The 17,865-nt window shown below is 37.8% G+C and overlaps 1 protein-coding gene across 2 annotated transcripts; it reads right to left on the bottom strand.

Annotated features, from left to right (window-relative positions):
- Nucleotides 1-3,068: 3,068 nt before the first annotated feature.
- Nucleotides 3,069-15,264, bottom strand: LOC113676779 (catenin beta). Of its 2 annotated transcripts, none has more exons than XM_089194020.1 (14): nt 15,173-15,264; nt 14,847-15,004; nt 13,613-13,658; nt 13,069-13,136; nt 10,773-11,022; nt 10,244-10,400; nt 10,054-10,119; nt 9,687-9,865; nt 9,344-9,564; nt 8,480-8,661; nt 7,183-7,497; nt 6,426-6,824; nt 5,307-5,576; nt 3,069-4,607 (listed from the first exon to the last, which is right to left on the bottom strand). In XM_089194020.1, the coding sequence occupies exons 5-14, from the start codon at nt 11,012-11,014 to the stop codon at nt 4,392-4,394; spliced, it is 2,247 nt and encodes a 748-aa protein (XP_089050146.1). In that variant the 5' UTR covers nt 11,015-11,022; nt 13,069-13,136; nt 13,613-13,658; nt 14,847-15,004; nt 15,173-15,264; the 3' UTR covers nt 3,069-4,391. The 2 variants fall into 2 exon arrangements, with proteins under 2 accessions (XP_089050146.1, XP_089050147.1); XM_089194021.1 differs by having other exon boundaries at nt 13,613-13,673; nt 15,173-15,208.
- Between the last annotated feature and the right edge of the window lie 2,601 nt (nt 15,265-17,865).

Raw genomic sequence — 17,865 nt, 5'->3', positions numbered from 1 at the left:
TTACCCCTAAGGCTGTTGAAGTTCTAAATGTAATAACTGTCCTAAATGTAATAAAGTCCTAAATGTAATAACATTTGGTCCTAAATGTTATAAACTCCTAAATGTAATAAACTCCTAAATGTAATAACATTTAGTCCTAAATGTAATAAGCCACCAATGCAATCGTTCAACTCCTTCAGTGCATAGTTGTTACGGCGGACATCCACACTGAGATGTTAGTGACAGCTGTTGCACCAAAAAAACCGCTGACCAGTACACATGTCACATTACGGGCTCGCTGATATCAATCAGCGTCTTTTTACTTGCTAGACATCATGGTTCATAAAGCGGTTTATTGATCGAGTTGAAGAAAATCATTTCCAGCCCAAAGTGGGCTAGTGCTTGGCTGGAAGCTTAATAGGATGGAATAGATTGGTACGAAATTATTAATTTTTTGGAAGACATTGACTACAATTGATGATGAACTAGCTTGCTTTTGTTGATGTTTTCGTTCGTGTTAAAGTCTTTAGTAGTGATGCACCATTTTAGAGCAGTTTGAATGATTTCGCTGTGTCACATGTTAATCCAAAAGAAAATTATTATTATCAGTAGCGTTACTGAAATTTTGCACATCAATGTTATCCAGTGTCGGTTGATTTTAATGAAGCATTTGAGTTCATTTTTAAGAATGACTATCCTGATTTATTCAATTTTGAACTTAGGGTATTGCATTTCTAGCCCTCTATGGCTTTACTCCACCTCAGTAATCAGTTCATGTACCATATGACTATAAGTGGAAACTGTTGAGCTTTCTTTTTTCATTCATCTATATATCTATTCATTTTCTCCCCTCACGGCGGGGAGAAGAGATGAAGACAAAAAATGAAATACAAACTTGAGATCAACTTTAAAATATATTTTTTTCCCAATATTTCGGTTCGGGAACTGATGAACCCGTCATAAGGGGCTAAAGGAAAAAAATGAATGGTTCATTAGACCGTCAACTGACCATCATGTGTTGAATGTCGTAGCTCAATGGTTCAATTTGACTCTTGCGTGGAAAAAAGGCAACATGTCGAGACCAGTGATCGTGAAATGGGATAACATATAATTGGTCAGTAGATATCTTGCTCTGAAAGTCACTTTATCATATAGCTAGCAGCGCACGCGGGCAAAATGAAGTGAATCCTGTGTTCTGATTGGCTACCTGAGCGGGCATGATGGGCCCACCCTCGCCCGCTCGGGATTTCCCGTATTGATCCCACGCAAGAAAACCTACAAAGTTCGTAACTTTTGGACAATGTTTGCATATACATAAAAAAAAAAAAAATTAACGATCCTCCTGAGTTTATTGTGCTGCAAACACAGTTGGCTTTCACTATCGGCTCTCGAAATAAACGGGCCATTCTTGATTCTTATCAAAGTGAAATCTTTTGCTATACAATGAATCCTTTAATGATTAAGCCAAGAGAATATAAACTTTCTTGACCAATCTTGTATGGTCAAGATTACTGGATATTAGCCTCGTTTTTTTCTACTTTTTTATGGACCGAGACTTCGTCTCAGTCCATAAAAACGCAAAAAAAAAAAGGAACTCGGCTAATATCCAGCCATTTTGACCTCACTCTTGGTCAATAACGCATATGAATATATTTTATGCAGACCCGTACAAATTTGGCAAGGGAAGACAGCACAAAAAATGCCCTTCCGAGCCCAGAATTTGTCTAAGGTATAAGTCGGTGGACTTCCTTTTCCTTATAATTCGGTTCATGAAGTGTTAACTTCAGCACTGAAGACAGAAGTATATCGTTAAAATCTGTTACACTTAAGAGTCTGAGCCAATGATATAAAGACAGCTATTGGTCAACGTTCTCATTACTTTTGCGTCCGTCAATTTGATGCCAAAAGCACATCAGTATCAGTATAAGGCTTTGTAACCAATGTTTCTCAACCTACGTCTTTAGCAAATAAAAAGACGCTGATTAATATCAGTGAACCCGCAATATTCCATGAATATTGGTCAGAGGATTCTTTGGTGCAACAGCTGTCACTTTGACATCTCAATGTTAGCGCAGTTAAACGATTGCATAGGAGGCTTATTACATTTAGGACCGAACGTTATTACATTTAGGACTTTATTACATTTAGGACAGTTATTACATTTAGGACTTCAACAAAGGCCTTATGAGTTGTTTTATGAAATATGTACGAAAGACTTTTCTCAACCTTTCTTTCTCTTACATCGTTCCCGGGGCCGTTTCCTGTTCCAGAGGCGGGAGAGAGAGATAATCTGGGGCCTGGGATGAGCCATTCTTAGACGAAGGAAAAACCGCCATCAATAACAACACTTAGAGGTGAACTGGGGCACGTTTACATTGAACCATGTCAGGTTGAGCATACATATTCTCTATACTATCCTCTTTACATTTCTTAAGGAACTGACAAGGAGAATTTGTCTTACAATCATGAGCTTCTCTAGTCAGTGATCATTTCCTTTATTATCGTGACCTAAATGTGTCATTCAGGGGTGATATTATGTGGAGAAATTAGATGCTAGTCTCTCTTAGAGGGTTAAAGGGATAAACGCAAGGTTGAGCCATCCAACGAGCCAGATGACTCACCCTGCCCAAGCTCACTGAGGTTTCAGTTGCATGAGCTACAAGTAAAAATTACAACTACCTTATGGACAGGAGGTGAGTAGGGGGTTATAACCCTTCCCTCCCCTCACTCCATCGTCATCCACTCCTCTCCTGGGTGGAGAGAGTCACTGTGGAGGTGTCTTCGTCAGCAACACACGGTAACACGGTTACGACTTCACTTTTTCCAGCATATTCTCTAAAATTTTCTCCATTTCCTAATGCGCTGACGAAAAGATCGTTTGTAAATCAAGAGCCACTTTAGTTGATGATCATTTCTTCTATTCTCGTGGCTGTGATGTGTGATTCAGGGGTGATATTGTAAGAAGAAATTGGATGACTGTCTTTCTCAAGGGTGTAAGGGTTAACCCTGGTCATTTTCATCCGCTTTCCAGCGTACTGGACAGAAGATTCCTTCAAACCCCGTCATAAAACACATCAATACAAACAAGATTTGTACATGATTAGAAAATTTAATTGCACATAGCAGATCAATCACTGTTCATTTCCTCTCATATCAATCATCTTAATACCGATCTAGGCAAGACTGCCTAGTGAGACTAAAAATGGCTAAAATTAATTCACTGCAACAGCCCTCAGCCACATAACAATCTATACAAATACAATATTTCAAAGCACAAGAAAAAAAAACCTAGTTTTTATTGTACATTTGTGTGAGGAAAGTGGAGAATATAATGAAAGCAAAGTGAGAGTCAGCTTTTCTGATCAAAATATAAATAAATTCATGAATAGAAATAGAAAGAACAAAAGACAGATAATATTTCAATTTCAGAAACCAGCCAAGACATATTATATGTTTTGTCAGCAAAACAATCATTGATTTATCAGAGTAATTGTTAATCAGGATTCATTATTTTTACTTAATGACAGCAACCTCGAGGTGCTCTAATCAATTTTCTGTATACACAAGCGACGTATCACTAAAGGAATCAGGTTGAAATCGAAAAAAAGGTTATGATAACAAAGAATTGCCATTCCCATCAAATAGCTGTAAGAGACAAAATACGACAGGTGAAGCAGGATAGGTGCCCCTTTAATTAATCTGTGTGAACTGAATCTCCAGTTCTCAGAACAGCTAGAGTGGTGTTTCTTTATCTGAAGCCCTCAGCTTGAAAGAAAAACTAACAAAGTGCCAAATCCTTTGCACTTTGTAGGTTCAAAAAGAAGTTTAATAAAAGACAAGTAAGAAGAAAAAAATTCCCATTTTGTGCAAACAAGCTTAACATTAGAAACTGTGCATAAAAACAATACATCTTGAAAATGTATTTGGTTAGCAAACGAAAGTAAACTACACAAAATACTTGTCAGCCACGACTTTCTAAATGCTGCTGTTTAGACTAGAAATTCAAGTGACAAATGCTCTAGTAAACACTTCAACCAAGGGATCGTTGTTGTTGTTGTTGTTGTTGTTGTTGTTGCTATTGTTTTCTTTTATAAAGCATCACTCAAAAAGTTTTCCAACCTTACGTTAGTTAGCAAAGAACAAAAAAGCAAAACTGAAATGGCTCTACTATAAACAGCAAGCTTACATGACTATAACTAACACAATGCACGACACTATAAGTGGTAGCTGATTGTTGCCTTTGGACAACGGTTGCGTTGGACTTTGTTGTACCCAAACTATAATATGAGCTGCCCTACAAATGGGCAGCAGGGTTGCATCCAAAGAAAAAGCATGGGAACCACAGCTGTCTAAGATAAAAAGTTCACAACCTATTGCACAAGGTTGAAATTCAAGTCATCAAACCAGTCTTCTTACAAGTCAGTGTCATACCATGTGCCGCCTCGAGGAGGTGGCCCTCCTGGGTGAGCAAGAGGTTGCATAGATGGATCACCATGGTGGAAATCGTAACCAGAACCAGGTTCGTGAGAATAGTCCATGGGCTGGTTGTAATCAAACCCGTCATGGGGGTAACCATACCCTCCTGGTGGCATGTTGTAGTTTGGGTCTGGGAAGTCTCCATCCATTGGCTGGAAAAAAAAAAAAACAGAAAGAGTGATCAGCATTGGTTATCAAAAAACTCTGGGCTAGAAACTTTCTTGAGCTGTAACATTTTGCAAGTGAGCTCTATATATAGAGGGCTATCCCTGGTTGTTCAAAGAGTAGGTAACACTATCCACTTGAGAAATTTATACCCAGTGGATAACGCAGTGCGATCTACAAACATCACTTGACTGAATAGTGATTTATTTGCTGGATAGCATTATCCACGCTATGAACAACTGGGCCTTGATGGACAGAAAAACTTGCTGGCTACCCTGCAGAGTTTTGCTGTTAACTTTGATAGTGAGATCAAAGTGGGAAAAACAGTGAAACCACAGGAAAACATGACACCCACTGAGTGGCATGAAACATTTCTGAGAGTTTTCTTCAGCAGGTTAGCAGTTTTTCTGTTTTACTCTGTATCTCAAAGTTACCAAATACTTCAGCAGTTATTTAAAAAAAATCTTAACCATTTTCCTTCCATGCTTCACAATTCTTATAATGTTAGTTCAGAGAATTTTGTATCAGATCAAAAATAATCCCCTAACTGGTATTTTTCTGTATTCTCATCACTTGTCTGTATGATATTGTTTTGATGATGTAGGGAGAAATTCTGTCTTGGTCACTCATGGGGGGTAAAAAAATATTTAGAAAACATATACAGTACAATGAGAGTGGCTTCTCACCTCAGGCCAAGGAGCATCATCCCGGAAAAGAGAACTAGTCAGTTCAACTGATAATCTCTTCTTGTAATCTTGCGACTTATCCTCAGACATGCGGAAGAGAACAGCAGCAGCATAAGCAGCGATGCCCTCATTTCTGGAGTGTAACAGGTCAGTTAAGGGTGCTGTTGCATTTTCAGCCTCAATAGCCTCAGCACCTTCCTTGTCTTGTGCAAGTTCGCATAGTACTCCAGCCGCAACACGCTGAATGTTCTCAATTGGGCAATAGAGGAGCTGAAGGGAAAAGATGAAGATGTTGTGATGGAACTGTCACAAAATCAAGAACTTTTTTGGACAAAGTATAAAATGTGTTTGTGTAATGTAGCTATGATTATAAATGAATGTATAATCATTTGTTTCAAGATTAAGAATTAAGTGTCAATTGTAAAGTCTAGGTATATCAAAACATATAACTTCTTCTTGAAAACATCTATACATTATCTGGCAAACAGGTAACCAGAATACTCAAACTTATCAGATACAAGAAGCTTTCGCCTTGATCTAATGCTAATTTTCTCATAAATAATTTCAAAGGAAATATGTAGCAGATAGAGTGGAGGATTAACAGTAAGATCTAAAGAGGTAAAAAGGGTTAAGACTTTCTCCAGTAACTATGGTGGCCTGTAAGTGTCACTCCACCCAGATTAATGGCGTGAAGTGTGTGCCATATGAATCTGAGTGGAAAATATGAGGTTTAATAACTAGCAGGGCAGATGGAGAAAATAAAGTGAGCATGATATTTGTATATTGCTGGGTTCAAATAGAGGAGGCAGTTCTAGATCAAACCTTCAACTCCCAAGATCTGATTATTAATTCTCCCCTCTAGCTGCTACACATATCCTTGTAAATTATTTATGAGAATTTGGCACAAGATCAAGACAAAAACTTCTACCTGATAAGTTTGAATATTCTCATGACCTGTTTGCTGGAGAGTGTAAGGATATGACTGGGAGAAGTTTCATGTTGATCACTTCTAGGTGTTTAAGGGTATTGAAAAAAAATTCCTAGAGAATTGACCAATCATAGTGCAAGTACTAACTGAGGGATTTATCAGGAAATAAGTATAATTGTTACAAGTGGTACCTGCACAAAAAGAGGAATGCAGTTGAGACTTCTTATGACAGCTCTGTTGTGTGCCTCCCTAGCCAAAATATGCAGGGCACCAACACAGCCATCAACGATGTCCTCCATTCTTACACCGTCAATTACCACACTCTGTCCCGGTCTCCTCTGCATATCCTGATGGGCTCTCATCATCAGTTGAACGAGCTGAGGCAGACCTCCATGCTCACGGATTGGTGTGTGATTAAGGGGGCATAATGCCAGATTACGCATGAGACCAACAATTGCTTTGATGAGTGGCCAGCGAGAGGGTGGATACAGAAGTTTCACCAAGACTGGCAGGCCAAAGTGAACTCGCACTGCATTTTGGGCTTTCTCAGCATCTTCATGTCGACTCGTCAAGTGACGCAAGGCACAGCACTGTAAAAGAACAAGTAAGGTTTAGGAAATTGCAATGGATGGTTGGGTTGCTTACAAAAAGCTAAATCAATACATCAAAGTTACTTAGTCAAAAAATGTTTCAGGGCTGTGGTTTCCAATATTTGTAACTTACCAGTTTGGTGCCAAAAAGAAATTAACATCTAATTTCTCCTTACAATATCACCCTTGAATCACACATTAAGGTCATGAGAATAAAGGAAATGATCACCAATGAAAGAACATCATGATTGTTAAACAAATTCTCCTTGTCAGCACCTTAAGAAATGTAGAGAGAACAGCATGGAGAATATGCATACGGATGTTAGGATGGAAAGGGTTAAGAAGCCAGACATCTTACCGCTGGCTCAGTGATCTCCTCCCTGTCTCCTGCCTGCATACATGTCCTCACCAGTGCCTCTATGCCACCAAACCTGTAAACAAGTTGTTTGTTGTTGGGGTTGTTGCACGTCAGGTTTGACAAGACACCTGCTGCACATGTCACAACTTGAATATCATTGGATGACAGCAGCTGCACCAACATCTGCAGCAAGTTGTCAAGACCATCCTCCTTGGTTGCAGCATCTGACAGATTGCGCAGAGTCCAGAGGCAGTTCTGAACAAGTCTGTTGCTCTGGTGACCAAGATGCATAGCCAGTGCTTGCATACCTCCAGCCTATGGAAAAATTAGCAAGCTTAGTTTACAGATGGTTCACTAAATCTTAAGACATAGGATTCTGAATCTGTTCTCCCTTCAACCTGTCATACATATTCTTATAATTTTAGCTACAAGAATTGAGTGTAAAATCTAACAATACTCTGTCACTTGCAATCTGCTTTAATCTCCTTAATTCTCTGCCACCAATAATTGATTTAAATTACTCTTTGATTTAATTTTTGATTCTTTGGTGGTTTTATTGAACTGATATTTTGTAATCTAGCTCAAATTGATGTAGCTCTCATTTCCCAAAAAAAAAAAAGACTCTCAACATCAAAACTATGCCAGCAGTTTCCATAACTTTTTCCAAAAGCAGTTTCTGATGGTGTACCATGCTACTCTGCCAGGAAAGGGGCAGTGGGGTGAAATTCAACCACAAGAGTCTGGGTACAAGCTAAACAGCTATACCCTTTTACAGAAACAAATTTCAATGACTTTTCCAGGACCCAGATTGATTTTTCCAGGACTCCAAATTTAACTTTGAACATTGTCATTACCAAGATTTCAAAATCAATTCATGTTGCAGTCAACATACAATTCTTATAAGATAAATTTTGAAAACTTTATTGCTTTAGTTAGACAGATTTCCAAGACTTTCTAGGACCTGCAGTCTTTTACCGGTGTTTTCTAGTCCTCAAAAATCTAAAAATAAAATTTCAGGACCCATATGAACCTTAGTTATAAGCAGTGCTAGACTTCCAGTAACCAGCTTTTAAAGAAACCCCTGACTAAACTCTTTTCACCCCTCCACAAACATTAATCCTCTGGTATGGTCTTTCACATATTTTTGTGGAATAAGAACTCTGAGTTTTGAGTGTAAAATAATGAAAAAAAGATTCTCCTTTTGATGCTTTCCCTGAGTCACTTCATTTTTCAGTTTGATCATTTACTCCAAGGAATGAAAAGATTAACAGCACTGTCAAGCAGTATTAACAATCACCTCCACAATCGCTTGCTTGTTGTCAGTGTCCACAGAGAGAACTTTCAGCACACGGCTAGTGGTAAAGAGAAGCTTCTCATATGTATAACTTCTCATGATGCGCACCAGCTCAGCAGGGCCTCCTGATGCTAGGATGATCAACTTGCTCTCTTTGTTACCATAAGCCAGCACATGAAGGCAATCTGTGACAACAATGAACATGTAGCAATATTTTGGTAAGAGACACAAAAAAGCCAGAAATGCTTACTCTCCATACCTTTGCTAAACAATTTCAAAAACTCAGTATAAGAAGTTGTGGACTACCATCTAAAATGTAGAAGATAATTAAGAGATTCCTTAAAAATCCACCTTTCAAATAAGAATTTTCTTACTTATTGGAAGGTTGAAGGTTTAGTTTCTATTGGCAACACTCCATTCTTTTTCTCCAAATATGACTATGTCATTCCCTAAATAACATCTTCTTTTACTTAAATCACCAGGCTTAAAAATGGTGATTTCAATTCACCATCTTCATTCACATCATCATCGCACAGAAGCATCACATGTTGACATTCCTATCCTGGCACCATGGATGTTGTTAAACAGCCTAGCTTGCCCCAAGTCTCCTGTTGCTTAGAAGAAGAGCTTCTGAATTACTAATCTCAAGGTCATAGGTTTGACTTCTACTAGAAGCACCTGGAGTTCTTTTTTCCAAGAATGCCGTGTCATTTTCTGAACATACAAATTTTGTCCAAAATAATTTTGAGGGAGCATTGCCATTTCTAATTTTGATTGATTTTGGTGTTTTCTCTCTTATTAAACAATACTTGGTTGTTTCCCCTCAAATTGCCAATAATGTCCTAGTCTGAAAATTCAAGTTTATACCTGTAACAATCGCCAGGAACTTGACATTGGAACGCCCTAGGAGGGCCACCATCTTCTGCAAACCTCCTGCCAGTCTAACAGCCATCTTGGCACCTTCTTGGTGGAGCAGAAGATTGTGCAGGGTAGTGATGGCATAGAAAACTACTGCTTCCACAGGAGACCCAAGCAACCTGACTAGAGCTGGGATGCCACCAGATTTAAAGATGGAGAGCAAGCCTTGTCTGTAGCAACATAAAAAAATTATTTAAATAATAATCACTACAGATAAAGACATCTTGAAGATGGATGGTAAAATAGGCAAATATAGCATTCACATCTAACTTTTATTTTGTATATTACTCACCTGTGATGAGACAAATTGTGCAAAGTTCCTGCAGCACATCGGATGGTTTCTGGGTCATTAGAGCTGTTTAGAGCTTTCACAAGAGATGCCACCATTTGTGGTGAGTTCATAATGGCATGGCGACTTGCATCCTTCTTGGAAAGTTGATGCACCATCATTGATGCTTGTCGGATTACCACCTTAAAGATTGTTGACACGTGGATAAATGAAAAAGTACTTCTTACAGGCTTAGGTTGCAAATCTGTACTGTATGTTACAGACAAAGTATTTTATATGCTTTTGATCTTTGAAAAACTCCTTCCAGAACTTAGTGATTCTTTTTAGAGCCAAGGTTGGCATGTTTCTCATTTTCTTTGTAAATACACACCTGATCTTCGTCATTCAACAGCTTGTTCAACTCAGGGATGGCACGTGTGGCCAGATCAGCATCGTCCTACAAGGTGGAAATAAAAAATCATCAGTAACAAGCCTTGGAACAAAATACCAAACCGTAGAAGTATGATCTGACACCCTCCCCACAACAAATTTGCCCCTGTGGTGAAAGAGTACTGTTTTACCTGGTAGTTAATTAGATTGACAACAGCTTGCTTAAGCATGAGTGATGGTTCAGCCAAGCGCTGGACAGCTGTGTTAGCTGCTGAATCAAACTGTGTGGAAGGGATATGAGCACCTTCTTCCAGGGTCTCAGGAAACATGGCTTGACGGATGCGTTGACTGTGTAATGGTAAACACATATTAGACTACTAATGCATTACACATGAAATGAAATAGGAAAGCTATTCAAGATCATGCTCAATTGATCAGTACAAAATAATAATGCAGTGATACTAGTTTAGATATTTCAATTTACACATTGCCTATTCGTGTGCCAAAATATCACAATAATTCATTCACATTCAGTTTGTACTTAGTTAATGACTTTTTTCATAAGCCTTCTTTGAGCTTTGCCCTATGATTTTGCCATACATGTATTAGCACAGGATAAAAAGACCATGCTGAGAGATCTGATTGGCAGCTGTAGGCCACTGCTTACTAGCTTTTATTGTAAAACCCAAACATTACCCCTCTCCTGATGATTCCACTCACCTCCTAGTTGAGACAAATTGCTGATTCATAGCGTGCATCTCCTGCTCGGAAAATCCGGGCTGCTCCCACTCAAATGCCATGTGTGTTTTCATGTAGTCATCATCATCATCACCCTTGATTGAATGTGCTGTAGTTGTAGCACCTGACATAATACCAGAATCATGATACTGGTGATGCCACATTGCAGTCTGCTCATCTTTGCTCATTTCACCGTGGGGTAATCCAATTCTACTCGTCTCCATGGTGAAAACTATATCAAGAAGGTTAATGCACATGGTTAATACCAGTAATTCATTAAATTTATGGCCTGCAAAACCACCTAAAGTCAGTTGGAATTCTTGAAAATCCAACAATAGATTGCTCTACTGCTCTTAAAATTCATTTCACCCATCTTGCCTAAAATACAGAAGGGCATGGCATGTCTAAGAGAATAAACAACCCAAATAACAAATTAGAATATGACAGAGGCAATTCCCTGAGCAGCTCTTTCTCAAAATCAGAGCCACAGGTTAGTTTTAGTGAAGGGAAGTAAACCTGAACCAGAAAGAACAAAAACAAAAAAATTAGAACAAGAAACAGAAACTTAAACCACAGTTGATGCCAAGTTCATGAATTTGAGCATTAGCCCTTTATCATTTACTCTAACGAAGGGCTAACTCTCAAGACATCTACTTTAGAAACTATTTACAAAGTGGCCAATTTTCATTATTAAAGTAGTTGATGAAACCAATTTATCTGTTAATAGCTCCCTCTGATGCAACATTGTGGTTTCTAAGAAATTATCCTCTATTAATTTGACAATATTGTGTTACCTTCACTAAAACACAAGACTGACAACTAAACAAATCTTGACACCAATAGATCACTACAGAGCTTCAAGTGTCATTATACAAAGAACTTCACAGTCTTGATACATGACGAGAAAACTCAATTTTCTTTCCTGGATAAAGGTAACTAATCCATTGCAACAATGCCCTCTTAAGTGAAATAAGGAAACTGAAGCACTGTAAAAACTAATCTACAAGAACATTGTAGAACAATTAACCATCTAATGGGTGATACTTACTAAAGAGCATATGCATGAAAACTACTCTTAAATACTTATTTTACGCAAAGACTTAACCTTCACTTAAATATGAAACAAACCAGTAATAACAATATCATTCTAGACGAACTTTGTTCCATGTAAAGCAAGCTTCAAGTTATAGAATTTGGTTTGAATCAACTGAGTTAATAACGTAAACAAGCCATTGCAAAGAGTTTTTCTAGAGATGAAATTTCGAGTGTTAGCCCTTCAATAGAAAACGAACACTTCCTTAACTGTTTTAAGCAGTGCCTTATACAAAATCACTAGATATTAACTGTATGCGCCACTGAAGAGCTAAGAAACAACCTGGTTTTACCTGCAACTCTAAGGGAATGCAAAATGTTTCAAGCTACTTTGAGGATTCTATCAAATTATTTTCATACAAAATCATCCATGCCAGAACTTAAAATGTTTGGAGCAACTTCCTCAGCACACAACAAAATATTACGAAACACAACTCCACATCTTACAGTATTATAATAAGCAAAAAAAAAAAGACAATGGTTAACAGGAATTTCCTTTGATATTCTGTGTGTTTCTTAAGAGGATTTGATATTTCTTTGGTAACCAAGGTTCAATTAGAGGAAACAATGCATTCGAATTTTCTAGACTGATTGGATATGAAAAAAAAAAACTCCTTAGATTGATGTTGCATCCAACAAAAGGTATAATACATGTATGTCGTACAAAATGTTACATTGTAAAGTAAACACTGTATCAAATTTTCTAATTGAAAAGAAGAAAGTGAAAAATTGTTTGATACAAGTTTCTGTTGATATGTTATCGTAAGTGACCTTGGGCCAAAGTCTGTTAAGCACAATATATGACAAAGAGGAGTGTTGCGTCTGAAACTATATTTGATGTCTCCTAAACGTTTCAAGTGTTTATTTGCATATTGAATCCCAGAAAAATCACTTGTAATGCTAAAGGAATTTTAACTCATTGCTAATATCATCTGATTGAATTTCAAATCAAACACAAACTTGTCTTAGTCTCGAAACGGTTTTTGTACACCTACAAGTACCCATTTAGCACAAATAATAGCTATAAAAGAGATTTAGTACAACGGGCCTTGTGAAAACCGGCTAAATAGTTTCGTATACGACTCTTTCAAAGAAAATCCTGTTTCACAGCATAACCACCCACGTTTATTATATAGTACGTTCATTATCACGGTAAACGCTCAATAAACGAGTACAAAATGCTTACCTCTTCACCGCTTTGAGCCCAGCTACGCTGTATCAAACAAACTTCGTAATGTTACAATTTCTTAGTAGCTGCAGAGGAAAAGAAACACAATATTTACAAAAGCCAGACGGAACAGATCTTTACTTCAGTTTTTCTATTTTTAATAAGAGCAATATAACATGGTTTTTACGTTTCTTGCACACAGAACGTGACTTCCGACGGAAAGAAGAGCCCATACGGAGTCAAAGACACTATTGTTAGCTAAGTAAACAACTAGAAGCTTACGGATATAAAGAAATTCATTCCCTCGCTCAAAAAAGCGTGACAAATTTTACTGGTTCTTTGTGTGGAAATATGCCGCTCAATCTTAAGCAAGCGGAAATCTCTGAATTAACAGACAGAGTGAAGAAGAAAATACAATTACGAACCGAAAATAATATGGTGTGAAAACCGTTCTTCAGTTGGATCTACGTAACTCAACACGCATTGCAGCTTTTTTTTTTACCGCCAAATAATATATTGTTTATATACAGTCTTGTTTAAAACTTTTCATTTGCACTCTTACCAATCTTTCGCTGGTTAGGGTATCGACTGAGGTGGAATTCGTACACCTGTAAAAGACAAAACTGATGAAAATGTGTTGTAAAAGCTATTTTGTAAGCGTACAGGATGAACGTAATCGCTCAACTAAAATATCTGCTGAAGAACGAGCGAACATCATATCGAGGAAGGCTAGAAAATCGTTGGCTTACAGAAAGATTGATACAGAGGCAGCCTTGTTTAACTCAATTCCAATAAGAAAACTTCGGAAATTGTAGGGGAAAGGAAAACCACATTTCCTGACCGCCGCCGAATAAAGCTCGCAACTACGAATTCTAAGCGCCTCGCTAAGTATAAGCCGTGCTACTGGCTGTCTACTTCGCTTTGACATAAACCTCAACCGTTAGTTTTCAGAGGTGCAAACTCTCCCAAAATGTAAAGTTCAAATAAAAATCCACACAATCGTGAAATAAGATATATTCCTAACGTTTAAGAGATTGCAGCAGTAAATTATAGAGCAGAAAAGCGGCTTTAGTGACCGCCTAACCCAGCAAGGTTGCTGTCAAACAAGGCAACTGGTCCAGATCGGCCCGAATATAAAGCTATACACGTTTTCAACCAAATGAAAATCACAATGGACTTTTAATTCATTCGAGTCAAGCATAAAGTACGGTGTCATCGCCCCATACTAGGTCCATTAATATCTTAGCAAATTCTTCGGTGAGGAATTTTAAGTAGAGCGCAGCGAAGGCAAACCAGCTTAAGATTTAATTTTTCAAGAAACAGAAATCATGGAAGATTTCCAGAGTTTCAGGTTTCTAAGGGACACTAAATAAATACAACAGCATCTAACGAGCAAAGAAAACTTTTGATTCAATGATAGTCCGCAAAGATAAATGCTTTTAACACGAGGGGCCATTCGAATTGAACGCAGAGCGACTTGCGGCCTAAATGCGACCTATTGTTCATCGAGAAATCCGACTTGTTCCCAAAATGATGACATTTAATCGAAAAACGAAATCACAAAATCTTCAACAATAGAACAAAGCTAAACTTTAACCGAAATTTAGCCGTCTGGCAGGTAGTTTCTCACTCAAAAAGACCGAATAACCCCCAAATCTCCCTGCTGGTAAACAACTATTACAACAATAGCAGATTTCAATATTACTACCAACTACGCGCGCTTCTATTCGGTTGCGAACACTTTTTTAAGTGACATATCAATCTCGAACACGTTTGCTCCGAACTCTAATGCTTACCGGTTGAAGTAGCCGCGTAGAAGAGTAACTAGTTTCAGCTACAGAAGTCCTTTATCGATGGAACGCTCGATCAAAAACTGAGCTAGCATCCAAAACAGTCCATCGAGGGTTTGGCAGTAAACCGAGCTAGCGTGGGCACCATTCGTTGCCTAAATTACCTGTCAATCATTCGCACAAAAATATGCAATCAACAGCAGAACGCATTTTTATCGGGATAAATGGATCTTGTGGTTTCAGCGAAGCGAAATTCAATTTTGGATAAATAAAAACAAAACAGATCATATAAGTTTTCTGAAAAAGAATAAAACAATTATCATTTTCCTTACATCCTGGAGCGTTACGCTACACGGAAAAGCAAAGAAAATGCGACAAACTGCTCAGCGATCGAGTGTTCTAATAAGAGAAGAATTTGACAAGCATGCAATTTAAAACTCCCTAGGGACCCTTGAGGGCTCCTCCCAAATACTTAAACAATTCAGGAGGAACAAAGGAGCAAAATGAACGCATTTTCTGTCTGCTGAGTTGGCTGAGCAGAATGGAAAATACTTTTGTTTCCATTCTCGATTTTTTTTCTCTGGTAATAAATGAACCTTTCCATTACGATCGTTAGTAGTAAGTTATTATCATAAGACGTGGGAAGGTTCGATGAAGTAAAACGAGGAGGCAGGGTGGGTGCCCGAGAATTTCCACGATGAGTTATCCGGTGGAGGAATAATGAGAAAAACCTTGCAAAAATAGGATACAATTCTGCGTTCTAGTCTTGCTTCTAAATAGCACATTCACTCTCATTAACTTAATTAACTGGTCCTCACAATCCACAGAAGGCTACAAAATATCACAGCTGGTGGCTGAACACGTAACGACCTGCCTCCCCCTGCCACACAAATGAAGTTTAAGCTTTTAGAACGATATTGTGTCTACTGTCAGTCTCGCATCAAAATCCAATGAAAGCTTTTTACCTCTAAAATACAAAATAACTTATACAAATTGGTTCTGCCATATTTTCGTCGAAGGTTTTTTTTGATTTGCTTGATTACACATCATCAAAATTAAAAGATCGAAAATAACTGTAACCCCCAATTAAAGGTATTTTTAAATAAAAGGTCGCTGGCCCGTCACACTCTTTCAGACATGTGCGTGAATTAAAAACACCTATGAATTGTGGTAACACGAAAAATCGATGGAGTGTTATAAAACTTAGCTGGTACTTCCTAAAACCACAAAAATAAATCAGTACTTCAAAGCAGTAAAATTAAACATGACTAGTTTCGGAACGAGAACGATTAATCAGAAGAAAAAGGTAAAAAAAATTCCTTTCTCGATGTGCTTAGAACGGCAAACATCAAATATTCACATGGAACTTTTCATATTTTCAAATAACAAGTTATTAGTTGACGATAACTAATATTTTCAAAGCTTAGGAACAGCAAAAATCCGAGACGACGAATTAAAGAAAAAGGCTGAAGTATTGCTATTTATTCACGTATATAATTATTTCATTTATTCTACCATTATCTAATCGATATATTTGTTTATTTTAATATTACCAGTTATCAAAACAGAAAAATACTTAGAGGCCCAGGTGTTGCGCTCGCGTCATTTCGAACTTTTTCTGAATTAACATAAAGCAAAAAAAAGACAAAAAAAAATTGACTGAAATTTGTGCTGACGTCTTGTATATTTCAAGTTGTTCATGCATGAAGAATTTGCGCTTTATTATCGTGCCATATCACTCGCGACAAGCAAAAAAGCCTTTATTAGCATATTCCTCTTCCCAGTCCTGTTTTGCCGTGCTCTTCCAGGACGATCGCTTCGCCTAGCTAACTTCAGTAACAGCGCGAGCTGGGCAGGATTGAGGATTTATTGCAATTGCTAATTGAAAGAGACATAGTTTACAACTGCGAATAAAAAATGTTCAAAGACAATTGATTCTAGTCTCGTGCGTGATGAACAACAGGAAAAGAGTAGGTTTTCCGTCCTTCAAGTACCTTCCGCCCCTTTTAAGTATCTCTAACTTTTCAGGTTCTGATGGAAAAAGAGGTTTTTTCAACAGAGCTTCAAAAGAACTTGGACTAATTTTTTAATTAAATAAACGCCTGTGCGCATTGCCACTGTCTGAAAACTATGCGCTCTTCAATTTCATTTAATTGGAAGTTCGATCCAGTGCAAGAGGAGTGGTTCGACCAATGTATTAAAGAGTCTTGTGAGCCACGTCTTCTGCATGACTTAATGGGTAAAATAACACTATGTTTTGCAGTTTTCTTAGCCGCATTAAGTGGACCTCCAACCTCTAGATCTAAGACTGCTTATCGCAACGATGGATGGAATGCCTGCAACAAGCAACCCCAGAACACACAAGGATCTACATCCAGCGTAAAACCGTTCAATATCGTTCCTTATTCATTCCCTGACCAGCCTTTTCCTTTAAAGAAAGATTACGGAGGATCTAAGAAGGTCGATAATCGAAGACCGGTACCAAGTAGATTTCAGCCAGTTGAAGAAGCGGAAGTGACGAAACCGGAAGTCGCCCAAGAATAGCGTCTGGTCAGGGTATAAAACACGTATCGGAAACCCCATCCTGAGTTTGTGCACTGATAAAAAGTATTTTTAAGTTTGCTTTATGAAACCGGAAAATTCACCTCCCGAAACAAAAAGGACAATAAGAGCTAGTCTGTCTCGACCGGAATATCAGTTAGGAAATTGTAGTGGGTAATTTTCTTTACACTGTCGAATTAAAAAGTAAAATTTCGCTTGAAATGTTCCTCGTTTTTAGGTTCCGCACAAGTATCGTAATTTCAGTGAGGCCTCAAACGAATATCAATGTGCTCATCAACGATTTTTCACAAGTTGTCTTCGATTTTTTTTTCCTGTTCACCTCGATTTTAATTTGTAGAACATATAGTTCTGATTTTTTCAAACTAAGATTTATTGAGAATTACATATCGACATTTGGAAATTTAAAAAAAAAAAGTTTCATATACTCGTAATATCAATAACTTCTTTACTTGTCCCCAGGCTC

Source organism: Pocillopora damicornis, chromosome 14, assembly GCF_964200805.1.
Source record: "Pocillopora damicornis chromosome 14, jaPocDami1.2, whole genome shotgun sequence".
Lineage (NCBI taxonomy): Eukaryota > Metazoa > Cnidaria > Anthozoa > Scleractinia > Pocilloporidae > Pocillopora > Pocillopora damicornis.
The sequence above is the reverse complement of the archived record's forward strand: the minus strand, read 5'-3'. Positions and strand labels throughout refer to the sequence as shown.

What these genes read in the sequence shown, in the direction of transcription:
- LOC113676779 (XM_089194020.1), bottom strand. Translation starts at nt 11,014, where the DNA reads ATGGAGACGAGTAGAATTGGATTACCCCACGGTGAAATGAGCAAAGAT. An exon ending in GTTCCTGGCGATTGTTACAG is followed by an intron (nt 8,662 to 9,343) that starts GTATAAACTTGA and finishes TTGTTGTCACAG; the next exon opens with ATTGCCTTCATGTGCTGGCT. An exon ending in ATGATGCTCCTTGGCCTGAG is followed by an intron (nt 4,608 to 5,306) that starts GTGAGAAGCCAC and finishes TTTTTTTTCCAG; the next exon opens with CCAATGGATGGAGACTTCCC.